At 35.3% G+C, this 27,912-nt stretch overlaps 1 protein-coding gene across 1 annotated transcript in view; it reads right to left on the bottom strand.

Annotated features, from left to right (window-relative positions):
• LOC149743932 (uncharacterized) overlaps positions 1-27,912 on the bottom strand; it is a 125,117-nt gene that overhangs the window by 94,904 nt on the left and 2,301 nt on the right. Inside the window, exon 3 of the mRNA XM_089906016.1 lies at positions 21,576-21,666. Coding sequence (XP_089762142.1) covers positions 21,576-21,666 — 91 coding nt within the window. The remainder of the gene's footprint in view (positions 1-21,575; positions 21,667-27,912) is intronic.

Below are 27,912 nucleotides of genomic sequence, written 5' to 3'. Positions count from 1 at the left end.
TAGAACATAGTGGTATGTGAGAAGCTCTTACTCAAACTAAGAGTAATTTACTGTCACAGCAACCAAGACTTTGTCCCCCAACTTCAATTAGGCTATGATGTTTTATCATAATATTTCATTCCTCTCAGATTTCCTATCTTTGGTTATAGGACCAGATGGTTTCACTGGTGAATTCTACCAGATATTATAAGAAGTCATACCATTCCCTCTCAAACTTCTCCAAAACATAGATGAGGAAAGAACACTTTGAAATTCATCTTACAAGGCCATCATTACCTGATACCAAAGCCAGACAAGGATATACAAAAAAATTAAATTACAGGTCAATATATGTGATGAACATAAATGCAAAATTACCCAATAAAATATTAGTAAATCAAATTCAACAGTACATTAAAAGGATCATACACCATGATGAAGTGGGCTTTGCTTCTGGGATGCAAGGATGGGTCAACACTTGCAAATTAATCAATGTGATTCACCACATTACAAAATAAAGGATAAAATCCTGTGATTATCTTAATAGATGCAGAAAAAGCATTTGACAAATTCAACATCTTTTCCTAATAAAAAACTCTTAACAAAGTGGATATAGAAGAAATTTATCTCAACATAATAAAGGCCCTATATAACAAGCCCACAGCTAACATCACAATCAGTGATGAAAAGCCGAAAGCTATTGCTCTAAGATCAGGAACATGACAAGAATGCCTGTTCTCACTATTATTTAACACAGTACTGGCAGTCCTAGTCAGAGCAATTAGTCAAGAAAAAGAAATAAAAAGCATTCAAATCAGAAAATAATAATTTAAGTTGTCTCTGCTTGCAGATGATATGATATAATATTTATAATAGACTTCACCAAAAGACTGTTATAACTAATAAACAGTTTCAGTAAAGTTGCAAGATAACAAAATCAATATACAAAGGTCAGTTGTGTTTCTATACACTAATAATACCTATCAGAAAGAGAAATTAAGAAAACGATCTCATTTACAATTGCATTAAAAAGAATAAAATACTTGGTAATAAGTTTGTTCAAGGAGGTGAAGGATTTGTACACTCAAGAATTGTTCCAGATTGAATGTTGAGCATCTTTTCATGTACCTGTTGGCCACTTGGGTGTCTTCTTAGGAAAATGTCTACTTAGTTCTTCTACCCATTTTTTAGTTGGATTATTTTGTATTGAGTTGTATGAGTTCCTTATATATTTTGGACATTAACCCTTTACTCTGTATATGGTTTGCAAAAATTTTCTCCCATTCTGTAGGTAGCCTTTTCATTTTGTTGATTGTTTCTTTAGCTGTGAAGAAGCTTTTTAGTTTGATATAGTCCCACTTGTTGATTTCTGCTTTTGTTGCTTGTGTTTTTGGTGTCAAATCCAAAAAATCATTGCCAAGATCAATGTTAAGGAGCTTTCCCTACATGTTTTCTTCCAGACGTTTTATAGTCAGGTCATATGTTGAAGTGTTTAATCCATTTTGAGTTAATTTTTATGAGGAGTATAAGATAGAGGTACAATTTCATTTTTCTCCATGTGGTTATCCAGTTTTCCAGACACCATTTGTCGAAGAGAGTATTCTTTTCCCAGCAAAATAAGGTATCAAAGAGGTATCAGCACTTCTGTCATTATTGCAACTTTACTCAGAATAACCAAGATATGAAAAAACTGAAGTGTCCATCAATGGATGAATAAATAAGATGTAAAATATATATGTATGTATATATATATTTATATTATATTATAATTAATATTATTATATATATATATAATTCAGCCATAAAAAAAATGAAATTCTGCCATTTACAACAACATGGATGGACCCTGATTTATTATGCTAAATGAGCTAAGTCAGACAGAGGAAGATTAAATGCTGTATGATATTACTTATTTGTGGATTCTAACAAAGATAAACTTGTAAAAACAGAGAGTAGAATAGTGATTACCAGGGGCTGAAGGTTGGGGGATTGGAGAGATGTTATTTAAGAATACAAACTTAAAACTAGTAGATAAATAAATCCTGAAGTTCTAATGTAGAGCATAGTAATTATAGTCACCAATACTGTATTATGAACTTCAAATTTACCAAGAGACTAGATCTTCATTCTTCTCATCACAAAGAAAGAAGTGATAATTATATGACACATTAAAAGTATTAGGTAACACTATGGTGGTAATCATATTGCAATATATAAATGCATCAAATCAACACATTGTACACCTTAAAATTACACAGTGTTATATGTCAATAGTATCTCAATTTAAAAAAGAAAAAAAAGTAATTGGTTGAATAATTTAGTTATCAGAATTGATGTATGTGTAACTTTACCACCTCAACGTGAAGCCCTGATTTCTGTCTAGTCTAAGCTTCAGAATTCAGTTTTACAATTGTAAATTAGAAATGAGGATTCTGAAAAGTCCTACACATAAATCCATGTAGATACATATAGCATGTGCACACACACACACACACATCATACTTTGTATATTTATTTTGAATAGAAAATGGAATAAGCAGGTGAGTAGTTTCAAAGTTGAAGATTTATTCATTTTTGGAAATTTTAGTCAGTTTGATATAAATATCAATATACTATATGTTGGCTGCCATTGGTCTAAAAATCTACCAGATCTTCCAGCTCCATGCTACTAATAATATCTAGTACTGTTGTGAGCTGAATTGTGTCCCCCCAAAAGATATATTGAAGTCCTGAACCCAGGCACCTGTGAATGTGACCTTATTTGGAAACGGGGTCTCTGCGATTTAACCAACTTAAGGTAAGGTCATATTGGACTGAGGTGGGCCCTAAGTCCAATGACTAGTGTCCTTATAAGGAGAAAGAGACACAGAGAGGTAGACACGCAGGGTAAAGGGCCATATGATGGTGGAGACAGAGGTTGGAGGGATGAAACTTCGAGTCAAGGCATGCCAAGTATTTGCCAATGATCATCAGAAGTTAGGGAGATGCAATGAAGGATTCTTCCCAAGAGTCTCCAGAGGGAGCCTGGCACTGCTGACACATCAATTCCAGACTTCTAGCCACCAGAACTGTGAGAAAATAAATTTCTGTTGCTTTAAGTCATATACTTGTAGTATTTTGCTATAGCAGCGCTAGGATATTAATACACATACTATATACAGTAGTAGATAGTAGATTGGCCAGTGATATTCCAACTGGGTAAACATTTCTTTGACATGTTCTTACACAGATGGGCATTCACCATACCTTAATGACTTGCAATTTATAATTTTGTTTATGTGACAGACCCATGATATTAACTTTGGAACAACAACAACAAACAAAAAGTACTGGGTGAAAGAACAGTATTGTTTCTCCTGAGAGACAATTAGAAACTGGTTTCAGACAGGCTGGAAGTAGAGAATGCAAATTTTCTGTTAAAAATCAGTGGAATAAAAGCATTTTATTTCAATCTCATCTTTTCGACCCCTGTCAAATGCCTAAAAGAACAAAAGAATAGTAGAAAATTCAAGATTTAATATAATAGAAAAAAAACCTTCAATATACAAATAGAATTATACTAGCTAAAAAATGTGAAATATTAACCTAAACAAGAGTGCATGATATTTATTTTCACAAACTTCCTCAGTCTCCAAGATATTTGTACATTTCCAAAAAAGAAATTAAGTATCTTATTCTGCATAATCTCTACAAAATGACAGTTAAGACATCAAGAGTTATAGGAAGGCTCTGGGTACTGTGGAATATATCCTGTTGGGACCCAGATATTTGCGACAGAAAAGCAGATACCTGGCAAATAAAAAACAAATAAATAATAAAAATAAATAAAACCATCTGTACACTTTTTTTCCTAGCCTGAAAGTTACTTCACTGAGAGCTGAATAGAGGAGAGAAGGAAAAGCATTGCCATAGACTAAATGTTAGTGCCCCCATTCATATGTTAAAACTTAATTTACAGTGGGATGTCATTTGAAGGTGGGGCCTTTGGTTGGTGATCAGGTCATAAGGGCAGATCCCTCATGAATGAATGACACCAAACCTGCTGGCACCTGATCTTGAATTTCCCAGCCTCCAGAAGTGTGAGAAATAAGTTTCTGTTGTTTATAAGTCACCCAGTCTACGGTAATTTGTTATAGCAGCCTGAATGGGCTAAGACAGGAATAGAGGAGGCAATCCATGATTTTATAAGTTGAGGGGTGCTCTGGATACTCTAGCTTTCAACATGATGGGCTCTCAATATTACACTTCCCTTTCTGCACTTTCTTCTGTACTTTTGAGGGATAAACATGCAAGCCACATATTTCAGACAACCTAGCTTTCTGGTTTCTGCCAATTGGAGGCACTAGATGGAATTTAGAAGGAAGAAAGAAGAAACAGAATATTACTTTGCTATTTCAGTTTCTTTCAGCACCTAGGGGCTGTGACAGTAGCAGGACCATAATGACAAAAGAAGGCATCTTGCTCATGGTCTTCTTGGCATGGAACCTCCATTCTAGGAGAAGAGCATGCAGGGGTGGAGGCAAAGAAAGGCAGACCAGCTCTACAATATACAAAAATTTATTGAATTAAATGCTCGCGAAATGGGTGAATTTTATAATATTTAACCTATATTTTATAAAGCCGTTTTTTTAAAGGTGATTTTAGGCAGCAGTGAATGTCAGCAACTTTGAGAGTAATTTAGCAGCAATGGTAGAGTTTTTGCTTAATAGCAAAATACATTTCTAACAGTAGCAGACACAGACAGAGAGCTTACCCCTCATACTGTCAGCAGCTCTGGGGCGAAAATGGTCACATGAGCTGTAGCCTAAGGCAGTGACAGTTTCTTGATCTATGAAGAACAACCCTCCTCTTCCCTTAACACCTTTAGCCATTCCATCACTCTAGTCACCCGTGATCAGCTATAAATTTCCCCATCCTTAAATACTGAATGGTTTTCACATCTGCCAAATGTACGCTGAATACCAAAGAAGATTTTTCTGTCACCCAAGCAATTTGTTGAGGAAAAGTTTGGAGTCAACACCTCTGAATCCACGCCCCAGATAGTCCCAGTTACCATAGTTGTCAACATCTCTGGCAAGCAGCAAAAATAATTCAAAGATGGATCATACTTAGAAAGGAAATGATATGTGCTCTATGCGCAAAACATTTTTCTTTAAATCAGTAAACGGTCATTTCTGATAAAAAGATGGTTACAGTAAAACAAAGGAATGAAAGAAATGCTTCTCATTATTCTCACAGAATGTATAGATAATACCATCTTTATAAGTAATAAGTGAAATTTGAACAATGAGAAAAAAGTATTCCAAAGAGACTTTATAGGATGCCCAAAGAATATAGAATTGAGTTGCAAAATGTCACAATATGACAAAAAATGAAAAGCCAGTGTAGAGAATAATGCCCGTTATAGGTGGAAAAAGTTAGATGTTTATAAGTAGTTATGAGGGTGACTCCGAGAGAAAGAAAGAGCGGGAGGGAGGGAGGTGGAGCAGGGAGAGAGAAAGGGGAATGTAAACATGATCACAGATGGAACGCTAGACTTTAAAAAGGTATATCTAACATGCATTATTGATATTTTTAAGAAGAACTAAGCAAATGAAAATATAGAAAGAGTCTAAAGTATAATTTTTTCAACATTTTTCTGAAATAAAAACAAGTTGAATGTGTAGACTGAAGGGGCTCATAGATTTCCAAGAAATAATGAAACCTAACATTCATACCTACCATTCCAAATCAAAGCATATTCTGGTAAGGATGTTAAAATTCAGGTACAAAGAAAGAATCCTAGGAGTAGGAGGGGAAAAAATCACGCCCCCTACTAGTGTGAAATATCAAGATGGATTCGACATCTTCACAGTAATATTCATGCAAGGAGACAGTTTGATCAGTATCTAAAATATACTAAGAGGAAGAATATGTTATGCAAGAATTTTATAATCAGCCAGGTAATCCTTTGATTTTAAAGAAAACTTTTGAGTAAAAAGGAAAAGGGTGCACGAAGTTATGCCATTTATGAATAACAAGGTCTGAAACTCCTAGGGGACAAGGTTAGGCAGTGATAAAGAAAGAAAAGGGAGAAAATGGAGCTGAAATCAACTGATTAGGTGATGAGAACTAAAGGATATTTTTTAAATTGACAGAGTAGACACCCATGCCAACCCACCCCCACTCCTGCCCAAATATGTTAAGATTAATTTTTATTTAATGAAAGTGACAGAAGCGTGAGATGGTCACATGATCAGAGCAAAGGTAGCGGGAATATTCAGCCAGCCTCCTTTGGGTTGCAGAGTCTGTTAATTTTGACTCTGTTCCCATGTGAGGACTCTTGTCAATACGCAAAGCTCATTTTTTCTAAGCTCAAAGCTTTTTCAGAATCAAGTCACCTAACACCATTCAGAAAGAACTTTAAGCAGCATCTATGTCCTTCCTGTGAAATATTTATGAGCAACTTGGATTCTGACTTTCCTGTCAAACCCACCAAAGCCTAGTCTACATTCTCTTTTAAGGACATGATGGATGTTGGAAGTGGAAATCCTGTTTATCCCCAGCCCACACCGATCTTTCTATTTTTTTCTATTTCTATAGATGATAGATAGAGAATAGAGATACAGTTAATTTCTCACCGAGCTTATTAAAAAATCTATGTTCTTACAAGATGTTACTTATATTATTTCATTTGATTTCCCCAATACTGTTAATAGTTGGCATCATAATTCCCATTTTACAGCATAGAGATTTCAATTCCATTAGGTTAAATCAATTTGTTCTAAATTACACAGAAATTCAGTTTTGTGTCTGGTATTCGAAGAATCTCTTTGTACTTCCCCACCACCCCTTACTGTAGTTGTAAAATTCACCTATTGGCAATCACATATGATAAATGATCATATGATTCCAGACAATAAATTACAAGTGTTAAACTTAAAAATAATGGCTTGTTAGTTCCCTATCCCCCCATCTTTAATGACAGAAATCACAGATCTTGTTCATGAGGATCACAGTTTTTGAAGTAAAATACTGGATTTTTATTTCTATTGCTATGACGGTATTATTATAGTAATACCAAAACAAGAAAAACACAATACACAAAAAGAAAACTACACACCAATTTCCATCATAAAATAAATGTAGAAATCCTTAGCAAAATATTAATAATAGAATTAGCAATATATAAAAATAATTATACACCATTACCAATTGATATTCATTCTCAGCATGTAAAGCCTGTTCAATATTCAAGAATTATCAATGTAATTTACCCAATCCTAAAGAAAAAAAAATTGCATGGTCATATAATTCAATGCAGAAAAAGGGTTTGACAAATTTCACAACCATTCATGTTGTAAAAACAACAAACGAACAAAAAGCTCTCAGAAAAATAGGAATAGAGAATAACTTCTTCCACTTGATAAACAGCACCTATGGAAATCAAAAACAAAAAGAAAACCAAAACCAAAAATCCCAAAGTTAACTTATACTTAATGATGAAAGACTGAATTATTTCCCTCCTCAAGATCAGGAACAAGGCAAGGATATTCACTCTCACCGCACTCATTTCACATAGTATGAGGTGTTCTAGCAAGTTCAGTAAGGCAAGAAAAACAATTAAAAGACAGATATGTAGGTAAGAAAGAAATAAAATTGTCTCTATTCGCAGATGATATGATTATATACAAACTGAAGTCTAGGAATACACATATACTCAAAAAATACCCTTTTAGAATTAATAAGTTAAGCAAGGATACAGGATATAAAACAAACATAAAATATTAATTGTAAACCTATTTGCTAGGAATTAACTATGGGCAGTGAGATTTTTATAATCACTCAAAAATGAAATATAGAAATATATCCAAATAATCAAATATTTACAAGACTTGTCATCAAAAACTATAAAATGCTCATGAAAAAAATCAAAGAGGTTCTAAATAAATGGAAGACATTCAGTGTTTATAGATTGGAAGCTTCAGCTTGGTAACTGTTAGTTTTGCAAGGGCCATCATAACAAAATATCAAAGGCTGGGTAGCATAAATAAAATAAATATATTTTCTCACAATCCTGGAGGCTTATTAAAGTCCATGATCAAGATGTCAGCAGGGTTTTATTTTGCCTAAGGCTTCTCTTCTTTTCTCCTAAATGGCCATCTCTTCTCTGTACCTTCAGAGTCTTCCTCTATGTGTGTCTGTCCTAACTGCAAATCAGGTTGGATTAGAGCCCATCTTAATTACCTCATTTTAATTTAAATACCTCTTTAAAGACCATATCCCAAATATAGTCACATTATCATATTGTTAAGTCTGGGGGGTTAAGACTTCTACACATAAATTTTGGGGAGAGTCAATTTAGCTCATAACAGTAAGGATTTCAATTATGCCAAAATTGATATATAACTTTAAAACTATTCTCATCAAAACATCAGCAAGAATTTTTGTATAGACCAGATTATTTAAAAATATATATGGAAAAGAACAAAGGAACTAGAAGAACAAAAAGAATTTGGAAAATGAAGAATATAGTAGAAGAAGCCAGTCTACCCAATTTTAAGCCTTATTTTTTATCTTTATCTTTTTTAAATTACTGCTTTATTTATTTATTTTGGAGTATCGTCACTTTACAATATTTTGTTAGTTTCTACTGTACAGCAAAGTGAATCAGCTATACGTATACATATATCCTCTCTTTTTTGGATTTCCTTCCCATTTAGGTCACCACAGAGCACTGAGTAGAGTTCCCTGTGCTATACAGTAGGTTCTCATTAGTTATCCATTTTATATGTAGTATCAATAGTGTATATATGTCAATCCCAATCTCCCAATTCATCCTTATACTATATTTAGTAATCAAGACTGTGTGGTGTGAGTGGAGGAATAGACACATAGGCCAATAGAAGAGAACAGAAAATTCAGAAATAAACTCACAAATATGCCCAAATGAGTTTTGACAAAAGTGAAAGGAACAATTCAATGGAGAAAAGATAGCCTTTTAAACCAATGGTACTAGAGTAATCTGATAGGTTAAAAAAAACTGGGCCTTGACTTGTCACACATCTTACATAAAAATTAGTATTCTGGTTGTGATATTGTACTATAATCTAAGATGTCGCCATTGAGAGAAACTGGGAAATGAGTACATGAGACCCCTCTGCATTATTTCTTATTACTGCTAATGAATCTACAATTACTTCAAAATGAAACTTTTTAAAAAATTTAAATAAAACATTTAAATCCTAAATAAGATCAATAGTCTGAATGTTGATTCATAGTAAAGCCTTTGTCAGTTTGGTGCTTGTGCTATCAACAGCAAGGCAGACTGCTATGATCAGGTGAAAAAAAGAGATTACTGTGTGTAGCCTCTCATCCTATAATACCCCACTTGAGTTCAGACCTAAATAGAAGAGAGTCCTATTTACCAATCAGCTGGGGGAACACATACTGTCTATATATATGTAAATATTTCATTTTTAGGAGATTAAAGAAATTCCTAAGCTATAAAATCAAAACTATAGTGCTTAGGACTCAGAATGTTATTTGCTAACTTCAGAGTTTATGAAGATCTTTCATTATGAGCTTAAGGGAAGAAAAGAAACTAATATGTAAATTAAGCAAAAGAAAGTTATGATAAAAGAAAAACAAAGAGAAAACCCAACAGAGAAGGTAATAAAATTCCAGTGGAGATCATTACAGGTACTTTTTAGAAATAAAGGTAGTAGAACATAATGATAAGCATGATTTAGAACTGAAAAATGTTGAGAATAAAAGCAGTACATGCAATTTTTAAATGGCCAATATAACCTCCAAAAATGACAGAAACTGAGGATGGAAATTATTTTCCAAATATAATTTTAAATGATTTTTTACCAACTGAGGAAATCCTTTCAGCCTAACATTCTCCCTCAAGGGGCATTTGGATTTGAACTCCTAAAGATGGGAAGATAATTGGTATTTTATTGCTCAATTGCAACCATAATGATGAAAATATTGTTTATTTACTTTCAATTTTGAGTCAATCTTCAGGCCACGGAAAGAAGATGCTATGTTTAAGGATGGAATGAAAATCCAAGAGGTATGATAAAAATGTAACTTACACAAAGCAGATTGTGAAGAATATTGGGTAGAGAAACAAGGGCATTAAAATTGTCATATAAAGTATGAAAACTGAATTAAAGGACTATAGAAAAATGATTGAGTTTAATTACATTGTTTATACTAAAGATAATCGACAGAAAAACCAAAACAATAACATAATTGACTAAAACAGTTGGAGAAGAGGACCTGAGTGAGTTAAATATTTATATTTGATATTGGGGGAATAATAAATGTTATCTGATATTAATAAATTCAGAAAATATATATTGTTTGAGAAGGGAAATAACCAAAATATAAACAATTGTGAAGAACTTGTCTGGAGAGTAGACTTAGAAGTGAAGAAGTGATCTGACTCTGTTGATATTTAATATAAAACATTCTTTAACATGTGATTTTTTTTAATGAGCATATATTACTTGATAAAACCAAATACTTTAAAACTACAACCTACTTACTTATAAGTGATAGTGATTTATATGATACGAAGGTGCTTATTGTTGAATTGATATGAAAAAATTTAGAATAGAAGCAATTACCAAACTAGAATCATGCATGTAAACATTTTTTCTAGCATTTTTTATGTGTTAAAATGTGTTATTTTTCTTTGCTTTATACTGTTGAATTTGAAATATCACCCACCCAAGGCTCTTCGTTTCTCCCTAGTTACTTGGCTAGCGGCTGCTTCTATTTGCAAGGACATATCATGTGAATTACAAGGAAGTAAAATAATTGGCCTTCAACTAGACTAAATTTTCACCAAGTGGATTATTGTGCCCTGATAATGCCCACAGTCTAAATGACAACACTCAAAACTCAAATGTGTTCTTAATTATAATTTCCAAGTTAGGAAAATTGTGTTTTGTATAAAATATTATTTCATTAAATTAGCCACAATAAAAAATAAGAATCACCTTTCATTGGGAATATACAAGAGTAAGTTTCAAATAATTTTATCATGGAAAGTATTATAATAATCATTTCTAATATTTACAGTTAAGAATCTTAAAATCCTTCTGGCTTCACTTTCAAGAAAAGTCATCAGCAACATTTAAAAATGTATGCTTATGAAATAAATCATCCAATTACTCTATTTCTATGTTTAAATTCCCCAGTTCTTCTGGCAATAGAATATAAGTCACTGAAGCTTTGTTTCCAGTGGAAAGTGGCTGGTACCTCCAATCCTACCCCAGAAACCCACATTTATATAATCTGCAATAATTATCCAGGTATTTTTAGATCACTTCCATGGCTTTAATATTTACTTGTCATGTTACTTATTTTCACAGCTAGGCATCACATCACCCGTCTTTACAAATCAATTTATTACAAATTAAAGGATATAATCCTTCTTCTCTGACTAGTTTTCTACAATTTCTTTTTCCCAGCAACAAATATAATTAAAAATAATAATTGATCATTTGTTTTAACTTGTCAGTAGAACTTACCATTTCCTGGTAAGGACATCTTTGTTAAAATTGGATGATTTTTAAATGTGTCAAAATGATCAAGATAATAAAGGCCTTGAAATATTTGCCTTTTTGAATTTAGAAATGTAAGCTATGACAGAATACAATTTCTTTCTGTAAAACACATACAAAAATGAATAGCACGTTTCAAATAGTTAACTGTTATTTCACAAGGATCATAAAAATTAAATAATTAGATGAGGAACTCTGTTCCATTATTCAACAGGACAATTAGTTCTATCAACATTTACAAGTTTTAAATATAGATTTATAATGCAAATATATTTATAATGTATTTTTATTTTTTTAGTGTATTTTTAAAATCTTCAATTAAAATCAGTAATCAAAAGAATTTAACATTAATGATAATAAAGCATTTATTATAATGTTTCTTTTATTCTTCAGTTATACTATTTCAATACTTTAAATACATGTTCAATTTTATTACCATATTTATGAATTAAAAATCTTAGTTTTGCTTAATGTCCTCCACTAGCAAGAAAACAAAAATTGAATGATACATTTCCATTTACTTATAACTTGAATTCTTTATAAATAATTTTATTTATCAAATATAAATAACTATGATTATAAATATAAGGTTTCAAAAAATGAGAAAAGCGAAGATACAGTTCATGAATTTGTGCTAATGACAGTTAATTATGCTTAAAATTTACTGTCAATTTGAACAAAAAACTATCACAAAAACAAAGTAGGACATTATATAATGATAAAAGGTCAAATCACCAGGAAGATATAACAATTACAAATATATATTCATGCAACATCAGAGCACCTAAATATATAAAACAAACACTGGCAGAGTTGACTAGAAAAATAGACAGAAGTGCAATAATAGTAGACGATTTCAACGTCTCACTTTTAAGAATGGAGAGACAGTTACCTTATAGGGAACAATTTTTATGAGTTTTTCTTCTCTCCTTCCCTTATTTATTTTTGCAAATATAAAAAAAAAGCACAAACTGTGAAATAATAAAGAAAAGAAACAGAGATGAAAGAGAGAGAAAGGGGTGGAAGGAAGGATGGAAAGAAGGAAGGAAGGAAGGGAGGGTATCTTACACAAAAGGTGACATACTATACACAGTTTTCTGCAACTTCCTTTTATCACTTAACAATTTATACTCCAAAATATACAATATATAATCCATTTAATCCATTTTGTAGAGATCTTCCCAACTGCTTTGCGCAAGTACATAGTAATCCACTGTGTAGATATATTGCAGTTTATATAACTGTTGGATTTTGGTGTTAGAATTTTGGATTTTGAGGGTGATTTCAATTTTGTTACTAGTACCAATAATGTTACATTGAAGAACATTTGATACATGTCATTTTTTGGATCTTTGGAACAGATTCCTGGAAGAGGGATTGATAGATCAAAGGCCAAATACAGCTATGATTTTGTTAGATATTGATAAAATCTTCTCCATGGATGTTGTCCCATTTTACATTTTGAAAAACAAGATATTAGACTGCTTTTTCCTCCTTAGCCTCACCAACAGAGTGTTATCAAACTTTTCATATATTTCAAATCTTACAGGTGACTAATGGTTTTGGTTTTAATTAGCATTTTTCTCATTATAAAGATAATATGAAATATATTTTCTAACAAACATTGTTCCATTGAAAATATGAAACCTACATTTCGATCTGAGTAGCCCAGGGAAGTATCCTGGGTTAATGACATAAGTGGCTATTTAGTTGTAATTAATTAGGTTAACCTGAAACCATCCATTTTACTCAGGACTGCAGTTTAAAGAGATAGGAGAAAGAAAGGCAGAACAGAAGAAAGGGAAGGAAAGATGGAAGGAAGGAAGGAAGGAAGGAAGGAAGGGAGAGAGGGAGGAAAGGAGGGAGGGAGGGGTGAATTAAGCTAGGTCTGAATTAAGACAAAAAAATATATGAATAAATGGGAAAGAACTGCTTAAATCAATGTAATTACCCTTGTTTGCTTGAAATCTGTGTTATAGTTTGAAGTCTGTGCCATACCTACCTTGTTAAAAAAACACTAAATTTACCTATCTTGCTCATATTCATGTTTCTCATAAACTCTGACCAGAAATTACAAATTTTAAAGTTTTACCGCATTTCAACAGTAAACTACGTGCATAACCTCAGAAATGGATTGATGTCTCTTGTTAATACATATTTTGTTCATCATATGCTGGGTAGGAGCTACATATTAGTATATATGCTCAAATTTTTATTGCATTTAACACACCAGAAGGGACATTATACAACTAATAAGAAGTGAAGTCCATATTAAGTTATTTGATCAAATATGTTTCATGAAAACTGCCTAAGAACATCAAAACAATTAGTCAAACCCAAAATTCAATCTGAGTTAGCATTCATATTCAAAGATTTGAATTCAGAAGTAAGTTCAGAGACCAAATATTATATTTTGATTTGTTCTGGAGTGGCCATCTGCCCATATGAAAAAGCTACTGCAACCGTCTGGCAGGCAGTTTAAAGAACCAAAATAACTACTCTGTGCAGGTCAGGTTCACAGGCATCTGGGTGTTGACTTGGAAAGCACAAAAAGTAATAATCACAGCACGTGGTACTTTACCGAGTAGCCAGCCAAAAGTGTCTGTCTAAATAGTCAAAAAATTTAGCTGTCATAAGAATCCTTTGAGGAAACTTTATAAATACCTATCAAATTTCAAATATCAGTGGCCAACATTTTTAAAAACACCATAAAGATCTAATAAAATGTTATAGAAAAGTTATAATAATCCTGAGGTACCCATAATTTATATCCTGGCACATTTAAAAATGTTCCTTTTGTTTAAAAATGGGCTTCAAAGATATCAATAGTTTTATTTGTATATTTTATAAATATTTGTGTGCTAGTCAATAGTCTGATTTTTAATTGTTTAAAGCAAATCCAATGCCACAAAGAGCTACTTTAGTCATGACTTGCAGGAGTTCAAGGGGAATATCCTCTATCTTCACCCCTCTACCCCTCCCCTACCTTCAAGTCTTCTCCTCACAGGTCTCTGCCTGGGAACTGTGGACTTTTGCTGCTCCTTTTCTTGGAAGAGTGGCTGCTGAAAGGAGTTAAATATGGCTCTTGGATAAGTAAGTCTGGGTTGGAGGGCCATGAAGAAGGGTCAGCAAGAGGACAATCTCCCTTGGCGTCCGGAACTTGTAGAATAGCCTGCAATAGAGTGGACCACCAGCTGAGCTCCTTGAAGTGAGAGCTACAGGCTGGCAGGGAGAAGGGGGACCCCAGTGTCAACCAAGAAAAGTTAGATATGCACACTGATGCACACTAAAGGTTGACGACAACTGAGAACATCTGTCTCAGACTCTCCTGGAGGCATTCACCAAAAATTGAGTTACAGGACCTTACACCTGACCAGCTGGAGAAGGGGTCTAGTAATTGCCCTGGTTATCATGCTTGTCATGATTTTTCAGCACATAAATGTTTGAGAATCACTGCCATTTTGAATGTGTGTTTCACTTGTCTGTTTTTCCAGTGGACTTTACCTCCTTGCAAGGAAGGTTTGTGAAGATTTGTTGCTGTTGTTTGCATTATTAGTTTTATTATGCTAATTCTAGAATCTCTGGTGCATAGTGCAATCTCAGGCAGGAAGTAATGGCTCATTAAAACAGGTATCCCAAAAGTCTTAGTAGAACTTCAAGATTAATTCCTTCAGGAAGAGGTAAAATTGTCATTAGATGCAGATGATATGATTCTATATATAGAGAACCCTAAAGACTCTACATGAAAACTACTACAACTGATAAACGAATTCAGCAAGGTAGCAGAATACAAGATTAACATACAGAAATTGGTGGCATTTCTTTATGGCAACAATGAAATATCGGAAAGGGAACGTAAAAAAACAATGCCTTTTAAAATCACAACCCCCAAAATAAATACTTAGGAATAAACCTCACCAAGAAGGCAAAAGACTTATACGCTGAGAACTGTAAGACATTAATAAAGGAAAGTGAAGATGATTCAAAGAAATGGAAAGACATCTCATGTTCTTGGGTTGGAGGAACTAATATTGTTAAAATGCTCATACTACCCAAAGCAATCTACAGATTTAACGCGATCCCTATCAAATTACCCATGACATTTTTCACACAATTAGAACAAATAATCCTAAAATTCATACAGAACCATAAAAGACCCAAAATTGCCAAAGCAATCCTGAAGAAAAAGAACAACGTTGGAGGCATAGCCACCCCAGACTCAGACAGTACTCCAAAGTCACAGTAATCAAAACAGCGTGGTATTGGCACAAAAACAGACATATGGATCAATGGAACAGAATACAGAGCCCAGAAATAAACCCACACACCTCACTTAATCTTTGACAATTAATCTTTGACAAAGGAGGCAAGAATATATAATGGGAAAGAGACAGTCTCTTCCGCAAGTGGTGTTGGTAAAGTTGGACAGCCTTATATAAACCAGTGAAGTTAGAACACATCCTTTCACAAATGAACCTATCTACACACGAAAATAAACTCAAAATGTCTTAAAGACTTAAACATAAGACATGACACCATAAAACTTCTAGAAGAGAACACAGGCAAAATATTCTCTGACATAAATCATACCGATGTTTTCTTAGGTCAGTCTCCCAAGACAATAGAAATAAAAATGAAAATAAACAAAGGGGACAGAATCAAACTTACAAGCTTTTGCACAGCAAAGGAAACCATAAACAAAATGAAAAGACTACCTACAGAATGGGAGAAAATATTTGCAAATGATGCGACCAGCAAGGGCTTAATTTCCAAAATACACAAACAGCTCATACAACTTGATGACAACAGAAGCAAACAACCCAATCAAAAAAATAGGCAGAAGACTTAAAGAGACATTTCTCCAAAGAAGAAATACAGATGGCCAATAGGCACATGAAAAGATGCTCAACACTGCCAATTATTAAAGAAATGCAAATCAAAACTACCATGAGGTACCACCTCACACCACTCAGAATGGCCATCATTAAAAAGTCTACAAATAACATATGCTGGAGAGGGTGTGGAGAAAAGGGAACCCTCCTACAACACTGTTGGTGGGAATGTAAGTTGGTGCAGCCACTGTGGAAAACAGTATGGAGGTTCCTCAGAAAACTAAAAATAGACCTACCACATGATCCAGCAATCCCACTCCTGGGCGTATATCCAGACCAAACTATAATTCAAAAAGACACATTCACCCTGATCTTCACAGCAGCAATATTCACAATAGCCAAGACATGGAAACAACCTAAATGTCCATCAACAGATGAATGGATAAAGACGATGTGGTACATATATACAATGAAATACTACTCAGCCATAAAAAAAAGAATGAAATAACGCCGTTTGCAGCAGCAACATGGATGCAACTAGAGATTATCATACTAAGCAAAGTAAGTCAGAAAGAGAAAGACAAATGCCATGATACCACTTATATGTGGAATCTAAAATATGACACAAATGAACCTATCTATGAAACAGAAACAGAATCAGAGACATAGAGAATAGACTGGTGGCTGCCAAGGGGGAAGCAGGTGGGAGAGGGATGAACTGGGAGTTTGGGATTAGCAGATGCAAACTGGTATATATAGATTGGCTAAACAACAAGGTCCTACTATATAGCACAGGGAACTATATTCAATATCCTGTGATAAACCATAATGGAAAAGAATATGAAAAAGAATGTATATACATATGTATAACAGAGTCACTTTGCTGGACAGCAGTAATTAACACAATGCTGTAAACCAAGTATACTTCAATAAAAAATAAGTTAATTAAATTTTTAAAAAGATTAATTCCTTCAGAAGAACAAGTACTACACATTCACAAAAAAAGCACCCTTTGAAAGTTTAAATTTTTGAATTTCTTTGCCACTTCCTTAGTTTTGATCATCTTGGACAATATACTTTTAATATTGACTTTTAAAAATAATTGTGTTTCAGTGTTTGCTATCCTTAGAGAGACAGAAACAGATAAGTACAACTAAATACTTATTTTTCAAAAGTCTCAAAAGTATAAGGGAAATGAAAGTAATTATATCTTCAAATGATTTTGGGGTATGTTTCTAATTCCATACTTCTGATGCGATTAAAGATTAAAACTGTATTAAGACATTTGAGACATGCCGCATTGGTATTAAATGAATTTAATTTTGCGTAAAGTGGTAGAAATATTTTCTTCAGCAAACATACCTGCAGATATAAAATCACAACCATAAATCTACAAAAAAGCAAGCTATTGAATGAAATCTGATTGGTTATTTCCCTGCAGTATGGATCTGCTAATCATTTAATTTACTACTTGCTAACAGAAGCCAAAATTTAAATATACATATATATATGTGTGTGTATATATATATATCTTCAATTTTAAATCATTCATATATATGAACAAGTATACATACACATATATAACAATTGTTCATATATATATATATATATATATATATATATATAAACAATTTAAAGTAAAGAAAGTACATCTGGTGGCCTATTTTTTCCCCCCGATTTCTAAAGAACACCATATTCTATTCTAGGCAGTGGAATGTCAATCCACCTTAAGGGCTGTTCAATGAGCATATCTGAGAAAGCACTGGTTTAGCCAATGATGTACTTATTGAGGGAGGCCCTAGTGCCACTGTCAAGAGCTTATCCACAGGAGAGATAAGAAGGTACTTGTTTGGTTTGTGAAAAGAAGTAGTGAGGAATGGCAGGTAGCTGCAGGCTGATGACACGTGATGTCCATATATATGTAGAACCAACACGCCCATAACTGCACCCATTTTCCATACCCAAATCCAAAGCCTTTATATCATTAATCCCAGGCAAAAATGGTAAGATTCATGTGTGTTACTATCCCACGGCTTCAAGATGCCTATAAACTCATATGAGTATGTCTTAGTTATATCAGTGGAGGACAAACCAGGCTTCTATCACCAAGCCCCATTCCATAACAGGCAAACCAGTCCAAGACTTCTCTGAGTGCTGCAGGAGAGTCTATGGAAGGGGCGCTCACTCCACTGTGATGCCTAAAATGCCTTTGCACAGAGCAAACATTCAATACATGCTGAGTGAATGAATGAGTGAACTGGTGTCATAAAACAGGCTTATTTCAGGGAAATTCCATTCAACAGGCTGGCATTCCTTCCTACCCATCTTAACTGTTAAGCTTGCCATCAGACAAAAATTTAATTATAAAACGTTAGAGCTGAGGAAATTTTAGAAACTATCTACTCTCCAGAGGTATACAACTTTAATTTAGTGGTAAAAATCACTAGGAGTGATTTAGGAGTCTATCAGACCTGAGTCCAAATTCCACATCTACCATATTTTGGTGAGCAAATAACTACTTCTGAGGCTCTGTTCCATGTATGCATTATGGGATATCATAATAATACATACATTAATTGTATGACTATCAGGGGATGAAATGACACAATCCATTTGCCATGGTCGGCTAAGTAATTTGCACCAAGTAAGCACTCAAGACATTAGCCAATATTAATAGCGGAGAGATGAAAACAAAACTCTGGGACTGATGCCTACCCTAGGGGCCCCAGTGGTCATAATGACTTTCTTCCATTCAGCCTGCTCTCTTCTCACTAAGACTAAGGAAGAGAAGATGAACAAATTAGGAATAACAATTGGAAAATGGTTTTATACTCCCTGAATGAATGGAATTATAATAAAATGATTCATGAGTTCTGCAGAAATATGATGAGGCTTTAGATCTTTATGTTAGTTCTCTACAAAACCAATTTATGGCCCTAAGATGTACCTTCCCACCCAGCCCCATCCTTACCAGGATCAAATATCATTGTAAATGGAAAAGTCAACAACACATAATCAACAAGCTAAGTTACAAGCCAGTGAAGTCTCGGAGGTTTGATAGAGAAAATTCAGATTTATCATTATATGTAAAAATAAGATGATATGAAGAACTCAATCTAAAAAGTATTACCTGGAGATCTAAAATCTCTACAATAGTGCTATAAAAAGTAAAGAGCTAGAAATCTATTTAGATGGTTTTCCTTATAAGAAAGCACTTTCTGTATAACTTTTAATGTACTATTGATGAGAACAATTCAACAAAATTCAAATAAATACCTGCAGATGTCCTACAAGAAGAAGAGAACAGAGTTAGATGTGACAGGGGATAACTGGACTTCAGGATGAGTAAGACCCTATACTTGACCTCAATAAATTAACATGAAATACAGTGGATGAGTCACGTACAGAATGTCAGAATTCTAAAAGGCCAAGCTAAGTACCAAAAGGAACATGTGGGGACTCTTAAGAAGGAAATAAAATATTGGTTAGTTGATTACGAAAAGGCAGAAGGGAGTAGGTTCCCTTTGGCTGCTCTTTGAAGAGATCACTTCCTTTCCCCCCTAGTCCTGAGGCTAGGGTGGCATGGGCAATAGAGGAATGTGGGGACTGAGAATCATTTCTACTCTCACCAGAGTGGCTGGAAGCAGATTTTCTTACCAGGATGTAGTAGTATGCTAATATTTAAGGGTTCTTGAGGTCAGAGAGAAGGGTTTGAATACTCCGGCTCCATCTCTTGCTGTGGGTCAAGTTTCTTACCTTTCCAACACCTCAGCGTCTTTACCTGAAAACTGGGGATGATGATAATGTCTCCCACCTGAGTGGAGTGTGAGAACTACATAATATAGTGCATACGCAGGGCTAAATTTGGTGCCTGGCAAACAGAAAGTGCTCAGTACGGCAGGCGAGTGTAGTGACAATAAAGGCAAAGATGACGGGGGTAGTGCCGGTGTTGCTTCTGCCCCCAGAACAGGCTCTGACTGGGAGAGAGTTAAAGCACCTTTGGGTTCATGGGGGTTTATATATAAGCAACGGTTGATCAATGTGAGCTGGTTGTCCAAATGATTATGTGCAATCTAAGAAAAAAATGGGCCTCGGATCTGCTCAGCTACTTAATAATATTAGCAGCGGTAGTAGTCAAAGAAGCTAAATTTTATTAAGTGTTTATATGCCAAACAACGTGCTGAACGTTTTAAAAGGATTTACTCACTTATTACAACGAGGCTATACACTAGGTTCTGATAATGTTATTCGTCTCTTTCAGATGTTGACTGAGCCTCAGACGGGTTACAAAAGCACCTAAGATCCCGTTGTCAGTACATGACGGAAATGAGTTCAAATCCAGCCTGTCTGACTTGTTCTTAATCACTAAGGTATGAAATTAAGCATGTTGCCCTTTGCCTGATTCTCCTTCTGAGGCCTGAATATTTCACTTAGCTCTCTGAGTGCAGAAGAGAGAAAATTCTCTCTCCTTGACCCAACTTGGCATCAATATCCAACTCCCCTTCTCAAAATGGGTTGCTTCAACGAGCAGCAATGAATGCCGGGGTCATGGACCAGTCACCTTGATGACTAAGAGTCAGACACTAGGGAAAGAAAATGCTCTGTGACAAACCTACCCTTGTACAGAAACAAGACAGAAATGGGGGAACAGGGCAGAAGATAATGGAATAAGGCATAGGAAAAATAGCACCTGGCATCGTGATAGTAATAATAATAATAGTAGTAGTAGTAATAGTAATAATAATAGACTTTACTATGCTCTAGGCATTGTATTAAGTGCTTGGTGTAAGTGACTTCATTTTAACATTGAAAACAAGTCTATGGGGATGAAATATTATTAACATCATTTTATAGGCAGGAGTATTGAGGTTCAGGTAATCAGGTAAATTGCCCAAGCTCATATGGTTAGCAAGTGGAAAGCAGAGATTGGAACCAGCACCTACACTCCTAACCATTATGCTATAACCATTATGCTGAAGACATAAGAATTCCAATGGTCTTTCCCCATAACCCACTCCTGCACTCCAGACTTAAATACTCCAAGATCAAGAGAGAGCAAGCTTGGAGTTGCCACTCTTCAGTGAGTGTCAATCATTTCAAAACAGTGTATTTGCTAACAAGATGCAGTTCTTGTGATAATCTTCTCAACCAGGTATCAAGAAACAGGAAGCAAAGATTCAAGTAACAGTATGTTCCTACTTACGAGGAAGGTGGGACAGCATAGTTGACACTGGGCTTAACTGTTCTGGAAAACGTGGTCCCAGTAGGCATACACGCTGGTACATTTTCCCCACCTACCAAATACAAAAGAATTATTTCATTTCCATGTTGCTCTTCAAAGTTCCACCTCATTCGTGCCTGTCATTCATCCTCTGGCCTCTTCCTGTCTCCATTTCTGTACAGAAAGGTGCTGAGTCTCTGCTCTCGGATACAAAAAGGGTGTGTTAGGAGAGGGAGCCATGGTACCTCAATGTCTTTTTTTTTTTTCATCTTAATTCTATTATGCCAACTCCACTGAACTTAATTAGAGTGAATACAGAATTACACAATTACCCTCTGTTCTATTCTTCAGATGTTATATTTTGATAAAATTTACGACATGCTGCTCTCCCCTTGAACACCAGATGAACACTAGAAATGGATGTGTGTTGACATAAAATCTGTTATAATTACAATTCAAGTATAGCTTACATAATGATAGTGTTAACATAAAATTATAGATGTGTAGAGACAACGTGGTCATGCATTTTTTAGTATAAGCACATGCTTAGACCAATATCTGTTAGCGGAATGAAGATGGAAGAGAATTTTGGTTAAGCCACAAAGGCTGTTTAAGGACTTGCAGATAGCTAAGGGGAACTCAAAGACCAGTAAGATAGTATTTCCCCTGCATTCAATTGCAAATTCAATTGCAAAGTGAAGGGAAGATGTGTAATTTCCCCTAAGGAAATTACAAGTATTTCCCCTGCCATGTTTTCAATTGCAAAGTGAAGGGAAGATGTGTAATTTCCCCTATGGAAATTACAAGACAAGTACATTTTTTCCCTTGAATACCTGGGTAAATGCTTAAATTCTAATGTATATCAGTGATGCAAATTTTCAACTGAGTTTGATAAATCATAAAATAATAATTATACATATATGTATACAAAACTGCATGGAACTAGAAAGTTCAGAATTACTTCTAATTAAAGAGGTACCCTATGGCAACTAACTTAAACCTTACAAAATATGGTTCCAAGTACCCTATCAGAGTGAAAAGTAGGAGACGGAAAGGTTTCTTGTAAATGTTTGTAGTCATGGTGTCTTAACTAAAACTACTGTGTCACAAATACTATTAAAATAATTGTGACATTTTATTCACTTTTACTGCAAACAACAAAACAAACTATAGGTATTTTTTCATTTCAGGTAATTATTTTAGCTAACAGTTATTCAATGTTTTGAGAAGACAGAGTGCTAACTGCATGACTTCATTTTATCTTTAAAATAGCGCTTCCATGTCATTATTCTTAATATCTCCATTGTATTAAAGTATCTCTAGTTCAGACCTTTCTTCAGAACTGCAGACTTGTGTATCCAACTGTGTACTCAGCATCTCTGCTTGGACGTCACGAAAACATCTCAAATCTTATACCTCCAAAACTGGTCTTTAATCCCCCAAACATGCTCTACCCCAAACTTTTTCCATCTTAGGTGACAGTAACCACACCTTTCCAGTTTCCCAGGCCCTAAATCTCGAATTCACCCTTGACTCCCTCTTCCTTTCCATTCTTGCATTCAATCTACCACGAAATGCTGTCACAACCTTCCCAATGTGCCACTTCTGAGAATTACCAGCCGCTAGCAGCCTGGTGCAGGCCACCAGCATAGACCTCGAGGATCCTGTAGTTGCCTCCCGAGATTCTCCCTGACTCCACTCTCTCCCCACATCCTCAAGGCCACAGATAGAGTTATGCTTTTCAAACAAGAGACAGTTCATGCCACACCTCGGCTAAAATCCTGCCCCTGGCTGCCTACATTTAGAGTAAAAGACACAATGCATGTGATGGCCTCCCAGGACTTACCCAATCCAACCCATCACATATCCGACCTCCAGCCCTCCTGCTGTCTCTTCCTCCCCACTGACTAAGTCAGCCAGGGTGGCCTCCTTGATATTCCTCCAAGCTGCCCGGCATATTTCTGCCTTAGAGTTTGGGGACTGGTTATTCTTGCTCCCAGGGAGTGGTCTCCCCATCATACATTCTGACAACTCCCTCACTTCAAGTCTTTGCTCAAATGTCAACTTATAAAATCCACCCTGACTACCCTATTTAAAATCGGAACCTACCTGTACACTCCTCCAGCACTCCCAACCCAAGCCTCTTCAGTGAGCTTCACATCCTTTTCCTTACCCCGTAGCGCCCGTCAACTTGTGACAAAGCACAGAATTTATTTATAACATCCGTTTCCACACGAGAGTGTAAGGAGGGAGAAAGCATGCAAGAAGGAGCACGCAGGCAAAGGCTCTTGTCTGATTTATTCATTGATACGTCCAAGCATAGAGAACAGGAAGATGCTTGATAAATAGTCCTGAAAAAGATACAGATGAGGAAACTAGTAGTGAAGCTCAGAAAGTTTAAGTAACTTCCTCAAGGTTCTAGAGCTAGAAGAGGGTCACAGTAGAATTCACACCTGGGGATGTCTAACTTCAAATCTCTTAGCCTCTCTGCTATCTTTTTTTTTTTCTTCTTTGCGGTACGCGGGCCTCTCACTGTTGCAGCCTCTCCCGTTGCGGAGCACAGGCTCCGGACGCGCAGGCTCAGCAGCCATGGCTCACAGGCCCAGCCGCTCCGCAGCATGTGGGATCTTCCCGGATCGGGTCACAAACTCTCAACCACTGCGCCACCAGGGAAGCCCCTCTCTGCTATCTTAAGTCCATGCAATTCAGGATTTGTTTTAATCAGTGCCATGGAAATTCTCACTCCACTGAATAGGATCACTAAAGTGTTCTCTGTCTAGATTTATATATATATTTTCCATTTAAACAAAGGAAACAGAAGAGGGGAATTCATCATGGGTTATTGCGGTAGTTTTACAGCAATTTTAGCAATAATGACATTTAAGTAATAGTGATATTTAACGATAGCATAATAATAATAAAATAATAGCTCTTAAATGTACTGAAGACGAATCGCATGCTAAACTCGGTGCTAAAATATATCCATGTATATTTTGTGCAAAATCCTTATGAATATTCTATCAGATGAGCTTTATGTGTAACTCCACCAGGCATACTTCTCTTATTCCGCTTTCAAAGATAAGGAAATTGATGAGAAGTGTGGTAACCGTTTGATCAAGATGAGACTGGTAATAAGTTGTGAGTATGAATTTAAATTCAGGTCTAACTCCAGAATTTGATTCTCAATCCATACATGAAAATTCTGATAATTCCTTTGATAAGGGTATGTTCTCTCCTGGAAAACATCCCCCATTATGTCTGCCTGTGCTCATACCTTCAGAACACAGTCAACTTTGAAACATGATAAAAATGTTTAAATAGTGTGCTTTAATAAATGGAAATATCTTCATCTAAACAATAACACAAAAAGGCAGGCTGAGCCCTTTGAAGTGGCTTCGTTGCTATCTTCCATCCAGAACAAGAGAAGGAATCAACAGCTGCAGAGTAAAGAAAGCATGAAACCCAGAGATGGAGGATTCTGTAAATGACCAATTACAAGACTATTAAGCCACACTTCCACAGCAAGAGGCAAAATATTCCATTAAACTGAAAAGTTTTCTACCGCTAACTCCAAGGCCCACACAAACATTAATGTTGCATTTATTAGGATGTATTTCCCGTGCTCTATCAACTTGACTTTCAGCAACTGTATTAATACAGTCCTTTCGCTTTGCACATATATCTGAATGATGGATTCCATTACTGGAGTTTTGTAGAAAGAGTGGAGTGAATGAAGTAAAGTTTGGGAAGAGCCATCATAATCCATAATGATGGGCACTGAATCAGGACAAGAAGAAACCTCTCTTCTCATTTATTTGAATGAAAATTCTACTATATATTTATTGCCTCTGTACAGGGCCATCTGTTGAATAGTGGAAAACAAGCATCTTTCATTTGGAGGTAGGATTTGTGTGCTCAAGTTTCTATGGGCCTGCAGAATTAATCTTGTTTTAGAAATGAAATAAAATGTAATTTCTTACTGTAAGTAGATGTGGTTAAGCAACTGGCAACTTTGATGTCTTTAAATCACTGCAGTTTCAGGGTAGGCAAATCTATAATTATTTCAAGCACTTCTTTATTGGTGCAACAATTGAGCAGTGTACATAGTGGTCAACAACCTGGGCATTGTAAGACGACTCTAAGTTTGAATCTAGACTTTGCCACTCACCAGCTATGTGACTTTCAGCTATGAGAATCACTTTCTTCAGCTTTGCAGTGTGGATTATTATATGCCCTTTGCAGAACTACTGTAAGAACTAAATGCATATGGGCACAGTGGCTCATAGTAAGGGCTCAAATTAGTACTGTGGTCACTACTAGTAGTATTGAAAAGAAATTAGAACTTCTATTCTCATAAAGTGGGATATGTGTCCCTTTATCATTGTAATTTCGTATCATTTTACTTTTGACCTTATAATTTAATAGCTTGATCCAAGAAACATTTAGCAGTAAATATAATTGAAAGAAGATTACCTGTCAAACATGAAATACTGTAGCATCAAGTGTGCTGGCACAATACTCTTCTCAGATAATTAACCTGTAAAAATATGTTATTGTCTTCTTTTTAATTAAGCACATTGAACATATATATTTACTGTGCCAATTGGCAAAAGGTCCATTAATTAATCAGTCTAACTATGTGTTGCATAAACGTCTTCTAAACATAATCGTATATGTATTTTATTTGTTGGGAAAATGTGTTTGAGATTGTTCTTTTCTGCCTATTTAAAGTAAAAGAGGGTGAGAAGTAAAGTTAGGCTTAATGTACTTTGTACTCCATTATGCCATGAAAATGCTTCTGTGTCCTGGAGACAACAACAAAAGATTTGCTTTAATGACAAGAATCAAGTATGTTCTAAAGCTTCCAGGTAGGAGGCATATAGGTTGCAGTTTATATCACAAGTCTTTGCTCTCTCTCTCAACTGCGTCTAGATGGGAAAGATGTGGTCACAAATGCTTCAAGGTGATATAGTAAATGTTGGAAAAGAGGGGGGTAGGAGGCAGAGTTTTGAGTATCTCAAACCTGAGCTAGAAGGATTTTATTTGAAGAAAATAGCGGATATTATTTTTCACTTAAGGAATGCCACTCAGCAAACCTGACATTAATGTAGGAAATTAGCTCTTTTAGCTATGATGCTTTCAAATGCACATTACTGAAAACAAATTCAAAATAGTCAAAGGAAATTTAAAAACAAAAACCAAACAACAACAACCACCTCAACAAACAAGTACTAGAAATTCAGGGATGCAGCCATATTCAGATACAGTTGGATCTGCAAGTTCCAGAGTATCAGCAGGGTTCCAGCTCTCTCTCCATCGCTCAGCCCTGCTTACCTCTGCAAGACTTTATTTTACAGAAAGTCTCTTCTTGTGCTGGATGGTCACTGGGAGTCCCAGAGTCATATCTCCCCAGCTTAGAAATTCCAGAGAGAAAAGACAATTCTTCCATTTTTCTCTGAGAGAAAAGTCCTGGGGAGGAGTCTGATAGACTCAGCCGAGGTCAGATGCCTACCCATGAGCCAATCACCTGCTTTACTGGAGTTCATCCCCGGGGCCCGTGAGGAGGCAGGATGGCATTATCTGGCAGTTCTCCAAGAAAAGCCTGCTGTTTTTGTAAGATGAAAGGGGAGAGGACATGGATAATGAAACCTGTATCTGCTTCTGTAAAATCCACAGAATCTTACTCCCTGCCCTGTGTCGATGACCATGCAGTAAGCTGACCCAGGAGGTCATTTTGCGCACAACAGTCTTTATATATATGACTAAGGAACACACTGGTAAAAGAATATGGACGAAAGTCTGAGTATGACAAGTCAGCTAGACTGGTATTAACTAAAAAAGCTGTGTGAAAATATCCTGAAAAAGTTGCCCCCAACTCACTCAAAGTCCAAAGTTGGAGCTGGAAATACAATGTCATGGAGTTTGGATAATAACAGGTTTTCTCCAAGCTGAACTATGACACAGAGATTAGAGACTTCTAGAAACTATACTTTTTCAAAGAAAAAACATCACACGAGAAAAATGAGGCCTAGAAAAATTAAATGACTTAAGCTAATTAATGGCAGGACTGAGACTAGAGTATACTTTGTGTAATTGGCTATGGTCTTTTTGTTTGTTTGTTTGTTATCACTTCAGAACGAGACAAACTTAAAGAAAGGAAACACAACCAAAACTCAGTGGTTGGAAAAGAGACGGATGTGAACGCCATCTTGTTTCTTACGTATAAGGTTACCCCTCACAGTGTTTTGGAGGAGAAAACGCTGGCTCTTCCCAACGTTGGTTAACATACACAAAGATTCCAAAGACAAAACAAGTGCTT

This window comes from Delphinapterus leucas, unplaced genomic scaffold, assembly GCF_059928025.1.
Source record: "Delphinapterus leucas isolate spDelLeu-1000000601 "Yukka" unplaced genomic scaffold, BTC_Dleu_Yukka2 spDelLeu_asBTCV2_sq49, whole genome shotgun sequence".
Taxonomy (NCBI): Eukaryota; Metazoa; Chordata; class Mammalia; order Artiodactyla; family Monodontidae; genus Delphinapterus; species Delphinapterus leucas.
This window is presented reverse-complemented; position numbering and strand designations above follow the sequence as displayed.